General features: G+C 38.5%; 1 protein-coding gene across 1 annotated transcript; it reads left to right on the top strand.

Annotated features, from left to right (window-relative positions):
• Positions 1–2,355: 2,355 nt before the first annotated feature.
• On the top strand, positions 2,356–7,145 carry tacr2 (tachykinin receptor 2; the record flags this gene model as incomplete). The annotated part of the gene is made up of 5 exons (XM_081350859.1): positions 2,356–2,750; positions 3,555–3,749; positions 3,914–4,064; positions 6,531–6,727; positions 6,953–7,145. The coding sequence occupies 5 exons, from the start codon at positions 2,356–2,358 to the stop codon at positions 7,143–7,145; spliced, it is 1,131 nt and encodes a 376-aa protein (XP_081206985.1).
• Positions 7,146–7,550: the final 405 nt, after the last annotated feature.

Below are 7,550 nucleotides of genomic sequence, written 5' to 3'. Positions count from 1 at the left end.
TACTGAGTTGATTACTTACATCAAGACAAACAAAAAATGTATTACAAGTGTTTTGAAATTGTTTGTTAACACAGACAAACGGTGCATAATCTAATTACGTATGTGCTAATTTGCATAAATACCACAACAGGCCTAAACACTGGGTACAGCCAGGAGAAAATGTCTTGTTGAATCTTGTTGACACATAACAGTAAAATACTTAATGTTAAGGTCTGAATGGAACCCATTTAGGCTACCCATGAACATTAGAGGCAGGAATAAGTAGGAAGCCAGCCTTTATTAATTATTATTGCAGAGATGGGGTTTGGGGCTGGGTCCGTGAGACTCCAGGACATATTGAGGATACACAATCAGTTTGCTTCTGTTGCAATTTGTTCAAGGTTGACCCCCATTTTGGCTTAAAATGACTGGACTAATCAATAAAACACATAAACATAAAACACATTATTGTAATTATATTATAGATTTACACATCGCAGAAAACTTTAGTGTTTTGTCATAATGAAGATACGGTATAGGCCTACCCTTTATCTATTTTTATTTTGCACGAGATGAAGCTCAACAGACTGTGCCAGTAAAATTACTGGCAGAAATTCCAATGAAAAGTCTTTTTAGAATTCGCACACTTAATGAAATTGTCAGATCTGCGAAAACCATCCTGAAATAGCCTTGTGATTCGAAGTGTCCAAATAAGAGTAATGTCAGGCCCGGCTGCAGAATGAAATGACTGAGGGGGCATGTGAAATTGTTAAGGGGGCTTAACTTTATACCATCAATGAACAATACACAATAACTTGCTTAGTAAAAAAAGATAAGCCAGCTTCATTTATTATGCATATGTTAACCCTTTCACGCTTAATTTTAATATTCTAACTGACTCTGAGTTTTTTCAAGGCGACTGTTATTTTAGAATTTAGAACGTTCCCCCTTAATGTTTCCATGGCAACGCGTCATATTTGTCACGTGACACACCGCGGATATATCGCTTTTATTTCCTTTTCCCTTTTTGATTCAAAATACTCACAAACTTGCTTATCATGTCATCAACTATCTGATAAAAAAAATGTGTATGTGAGTGTGTTTGGTCATTTAAAAACCTTTATAAATAATCTTGATCTTGATCTATAACGTGAGATGGCTGTTTCTTTGCGCCGCGTTCTGAGAATCCTGTGAGTCATCAATTTCTCCCGAAATACATGCAAGAAAGTGGAATAGAAGAATAGAGTAAACTACTTTATAGTTACTTCCACTGTGTTTGTCTGATATGATGAATAGCACACGTCGGCAAATTATATTTGAATAGATTGTTATTGCTGCTTCCACAGACATCAGTGTGTATTTTACAAACTCCAAATGTATTGTTTTACTAGTGCTTAATGTGTATTTAATTGTCTGAAACCTAAAATAAAAATTGTGAGGTTGAAAACACTGCATAGTTGTGATATATGACAGCGCTGAGCGCGTCCGACTCTGGCTCAGCGCCAACCAACGCGCGAAAGCACAGTTTGAATCTGGCCGTTATGTCACGTAACCGAACATTCTAAATCCCATATGTGGGACCGTACTCTCAGGGGCACTGAAATAAAAAAAATCCCATATATGGGACTGTACCGCTCAAAAGGTTAAACATTTCATTTGTAACCATAAATACAAAAATGAAACTGAGGGGGCACAAATCAGATCTGAGGGGGCAATGCCCCCTTTTGCCCCCTCGTGGCGCCGGGCCTGAGTAATGTGCACTATTCACTACATCCTTCTCAACCTGCTGACCTGTCTCACTCCTCTGACAAAATGAACAATATCACCTCACGCAACAGAAGAAATAACGTCTCAGCAGAACAAGCAAAGCAGACCTAACACATGCTCTTAAACTGTGATATAGATAGGCTACTTTCATTAGTGTTCGCTGCAGGGGAGTTGCACTTGCAATTAATAATGACAGCAAGCTGTCCATTGGTATTAACACGTCAATTGCATGCCAATTATATTTATTATTGATATTGCCAGATTTTAGGAGAAGGAGCGCACATTTCTGTGCGTCACAATGCGCGTAACGCGTTGGCAAAAATTGGCATCAATCAACGTCACTGCATCTGAACCGACACACCTCCAACACTTGGCACACACATTCCTTCAGTTTTCCAGTGCTCGATCGCTGCGGGCACAATAACGCACTTTAGCTGGCAGTTTGGACATGAGGCGGTACGAGGCGCACTGACCGCGCACTGTTTGGAAAATGAACTGCTCCAAATGTCCAAAACACACAGGTTTACCATGTAGAGCTACAGAAGAGTGAGTCACTAACTGGAATAAGCATACTGACTGATTTATGCCGTGTGACTACGGACAACTACAATGGATATCACTTTGGACCCCCTTTCAACATCTGTTCTTTACGACGAGGAAGATGGAAACGAAACCTCCACCAATCTGTTCGAGCAGCCGGACTGGCAGGTGGCACTATGGGCGATCGCGTACTCTTTGATCGTAATTGTGTCCATCATTGGCAATGTCACTGTTATTTGGATAATTCTGGCACATAAACGCATGAGGACAGTGACCAACTACTTCATTGTAAACCTCGCCTTTTCTGATGCATCTATGGCAACTTTTAACACTGTCTTCAATTTCGTGTACGCTTTGCACAATGACTGGTATTTCGGTTTAGGATATTGTAAATTTCAAAACTTCTTCCCAATAACAGCAATGTTCTCAAGCATTTATTCAATGGCGACTATTGCTGTTGACAGGTAAGCAATATCTATCTATCTATCTATCTATCTATCTATCTATCTATCTATCTATCTATCTATCTATCTATCTATCTATCTATCTATCTATCTATCTATCTATCTATCTATATCAACATATCTGGTGCTCTCAGTGAATATCAGTAAACCTTAACATGATGTTCCCATGGATTATGATAATAATTAATCACCATCCTATTGAGATACGATGCCATAAACCATGTCATAAAACAGTTACAGCCTGCAAGTTCATGAAAGCCTAATTGTAGCTGTAATATAACACATACATTATCTAAGTTTACCCTTCAGATGGCAGCTGGTTTTATGTGTTTTTTTTTGCTGGTCATAAATGGTTAAGAGCAGGTCCAAGCTGATCTAAATTCTGGGTGATGGATCAGATGGTCTTACATCCACCTGACCTTGATGAAGCTGGTTAGAGCTATTTATCGACCAAATTTGAGCTTTTGCCTCTGTGCTTTAGCTCTAAATGTATCAAGGCTATAAAGTAAAATCCTAAAATCCACCACAAACAGGCAAAAGCAGTTAATATTTACTATTAAAAGATGCCAGATGAATATTCATTTTCATGAAGTGATTATAATAAGAACCAACACAGCAGGATTTATCACTTTCCATATTGTGTTCTGAGTGACTAACAAGTAGATGATGATAGTAATTAAGCACGCACGGAAAAGCCCTCTAAAACATTGAATGTCCATAGAAAAAAAAAGTGGTTTTGCATTTAAAGGTAGCCTATAGGCTACCGTTCACTTTCAATAAGATGTTGTTGTCTGAAATCCACAGATATATGGCTATAATCCATCCCCTGACGCCCAGGCTCTCCTCCACTACTACTAAAGTTCTGATCGGGATCATCTGGACTGTGGCTTTTTCACTGGCCTTTCCTCAGTGTTATTACGCCAGCACCAAGTTCTACTTCCCTCGGACTGTCTGTATGGTGGAATGGCCTGATGATTATGGAGGGAAACATCAGCTCTCGTAAGAAAACTAGACAAAAATGTTAATACATTTCATTTGATTATCCAATTATGCCTATGATAGCTCAGTTTTCTTTCATTATATAATTTTTTTTTGTTTTATTACAATATCATATTTTTTTGTGGCACAGATTTGACTTATGAAGTGATGCTTGATCTCACTAGATATCAGATTGCTGTGATTATCCTGATCTACTTGCTCCCTCTGCTGGTGATGTTGGTGACCTACAGCCTGGTGGGACAGAGGCTGTGGGGCAGTGAGATCCCTGGAGAAGCATCAGACCACTACCAGAACCAGATGCAGGCGAAACGGAAGGTAAACGATGCTAATATTTACTCATATAACTTTGTTAATGATATTTATTCCAGTTACTCTGAACAGTCATCTAACTAACCTATTCACAGACAGACACATACACAGGGTCGGTGACATAATGTGGCAAAATACATTTCTGGGCTTTAGGACTGTATAGGATATGATGACTCGATGGCAAATGCTAGACTAGGACACTATTCTCCGCTCCTCAAATACACAAAACATTAGCCTTTATATATAGTGATTTTTGAGTAAAGAAAACTCTGTATTATTCAAAGATCCAGTTAAGTATTTACCTTTGCAAACAAGAAGAGACGGTCCAAACTGCGTGCAGCACTTCATTCACGATAGAGACGGGTGGAGTTATGAGGTTTGACCGACAGTTTGAGGATCAAATGGAGTTACGAGGTTTAGTCACGAGCTCGACAGGCTACTCACTGCCTTTACAGTCTATGCTCACTGCAGAGCAAATGGGTGGAGCTTACGCCTAGCTCCTCCTCGTTTGAGCGCTCCAGCAAGGAGGAGCTACTGGAGAGGAGGAGCTAGCACATAAGCGCCACTCATTTCGCCACCTAGTGGCTATTAACGTAATGGAGCTAGTCAGATCGAAATTTTAAAGGCACACTATGCAGTTTCCGTTTTTCTCAAACAGCGACCTCTAGAGTTAGTTTACAATCGAAATGATGGTGATGGTGGTGGTGGTGATGGCGCAGTGGATAAGACACATGCCTTTGGTGTGAGAGACCCGGGTTCGAATCCACTGTGAGACACCAATGTGTCCCTGAGCAAGACACTTAACCTCTAGTTGCTCCAGAGGTGTGCGACCTCTGACATGTATAGCAATTGTAAGTCGCTTTGGATAAAAGCGTCAGCTAAATGTAAATGTAAAATGATTTTGAAGCTGTTATATTAAGGTACACATCTTGTATAGTGTGCCTTTAAAGGGATACTCCACTTTTTTTGGAAATAGGCTCATTTTACAACTCCCCCAGAGTTAAACAGTTGAGTTTTACCGTTTTCAAATCCATTCAGCTGATCTCCGGGTCTGGCGGTACCACTTTTAGCATAGCTTAGCATAGATCATTGAATCGGACAAGACCATTAGCATCTCTCTCAAAAAAATGACCAAAGAGTTTCGATATTTTTCCTATTTAAAACTTGACTCTTCTGTAGTTACATCGTGTACTAAGACCGACGGAAAATGAAAAGTTGCGATTTCCTAGGTTGATATGGCTAGGAACTATACTCTCATTCCTGCGTAATTCCAGTCTTCCGACCCGAATCCCTCTTATTTATTTTACTGTACATGATTATAGAGGCAATCGCAGTGATCAGAGTAGGGCTCATTCAGCCCATCAGGCAATTGTTCAAGCATGTATGGGTTAGAAAAACGGGTATTTTTAACATGAAATGTTGCGCAATGCACCTTTAAGTAAGATTTTGTTTGGGCGCAGTACCAAATCTTCCCCATTAGATGCCAGCAAAGTTCCACTGGTTCCAGTGGTTGGGTTTGTGACTTGCAGGACAGTAGAATTTTTCTCTCTCAAATATTACAAGCACACACACACAAAACATTTTTATTACACACATGCAAACCACACTCTAACATCCATACCAACACACCCACACAATTATAGCTGCATAATTTATCATGTTGGCTCATGCAAAGGCAGAAAACAGGAATAAACAAAGTATTTGCTTTATTGGCCAAACCTAAAAAAAAAGAAAAATGGCACCATCTGGTAAAAAATAGTAAAAAATAAATAATTTTGAAGCCTTGCCAACGGAATGAAAGCATATTAACAAAGATTAACATTTTATAGTTAAATGGCTCTGGGATGAAATTAAAAAATTCAGGTCCTGAGTGTAACTACTGTGTATCTAGTGTAAAATAGATTTATTAAAGAAAATGGGGGTGAAATAGTAAAATTCCAATGAAAATACACACTTGTGCCAAAATGTATGCAGTTGGCATTAACACAGGCAAAAAGATAATACAAAAAAATGAAAAAGACAAAAATATCCATCAGGACGCACAAGGGATAATAATTAAAGAAAATTGTAATTGCAGTTGTAATTGTAATATATTTACAATTCTCCTGTTTCTAAACCCTAGATAGATGCATACATTTTGAACATTTTTTTATGTTTTTAATTTCAGTTTTAGTTAACTGTAAATACCCTACATCTGAAAAAAAATATCATGAATGAATGAAATTAAGTTCCACAAAGACTCCAATGTTAAAACCTCTACTGGGGACATAAATCTTTTCTTCTGGCAGAACAGGACATGCGCTTTTTCACTTCTTTCACATTTTCCTTTCTTTTGTCAATAATAATAAGCCTCTTCAGTGGGACATTACATTGATGGCAGCAGCTATTTATGGTTTTAGATTATAGTTCTTTGTGTAGAAAGCAAAAAAAAAAAAAAAAAAAAAATCATGCCATTTTTGCAATTTAATAAAGGTTGTGAAGATGATGATAGTGGTGGTGACAACCTTTGCAATATGTTGGCTCCCCTACCACATCTACTTCATTCTGGGGAGCTTCAACAGGGACATATACAAGCAGCACTACATCCAGCAGGTCTATTTGGCCATCTTCTGGTTGGCCATGAGTTCCACTATGTACAACCCCATCATCTACTGCTGTCTAAACCAAAGGTAAATGCACATTACATCTAATGCAAGACTAAGACATTTGATGTAAACACATTAACGAAGATATTTAGTACAGCGTTTGTATTAATGTCATTTAAGACTAGTCTTGGTCTGGCAATCCTAGAGTTTTATTGCAATACTATTACTCTTTGTATTTACTCACTATTAACCTTGTCCATATTTAATGCACAAGAAGTTTGCATGTTGCATCATGCTGTCTTTCTGTAGATTCCGCTCAGGTTTTCGCAAGGCGTTCCAGTGGTGCCCCTTCATCAAGATTTCTGAGGAGGACAACATTGAACTGCAGCACATGAGGACCTTCCACATGAGACGCAGTTATCGCACCGAGACCACCAGCATGGTGGTCCGAAATCATGCCAGTGAACCAGAAGACAACACATCCAAACTAATCAAAGCTTGAGTCGACAATATTTCAGTGATGGGTAAACAGAGAGGGAAAAACACTCTCGTTGGCTATTCTTAAAATCAGGCACTAATACCTCACATTGTGCTCTATGGTGGATTCAGTGGGCTTTACAGTTGGAGAATTCATCTATCCATATGGCATAAACACCAAGCCTTATTTGTTTCTGTGTTGCTGCTTAAAGTACTAGTCCTAGTATACATCTAGATCAGTATGTTACTGTACACTACTGTTCAAAAGTTTGTGTTTAGTAAGATTAAAGAAATTAATACTTTTATTCAGAAAGGATGCTGTAAAAGTAACAATACAGATATAAATATTACAAAAGAATCCATAAAATGTATCCTGGTTTCCATAAAAATGACAAGCAGCACAACTGATGTCAATGTTTCTTGAGCAGCA

This window comes from Scardinius erythrophthalmus (assembly GCF_964197995.2).
Source record: "Scardinius erythrophthalmus genome assembly, chromosome: 21".
Classification (NCBI taxonomy): domain Eukaryota; kingdom Metazoa; phylum Chordata; class Actinopteri; order Cypriniformes; family Leuciscidae; genus Scardinius; species Scardinius erythrophthalmus.
Note: the sequence above shows the minus strand (reverse complement) of the source record. Positions and strands in the feature narration are given on the sequence as shown.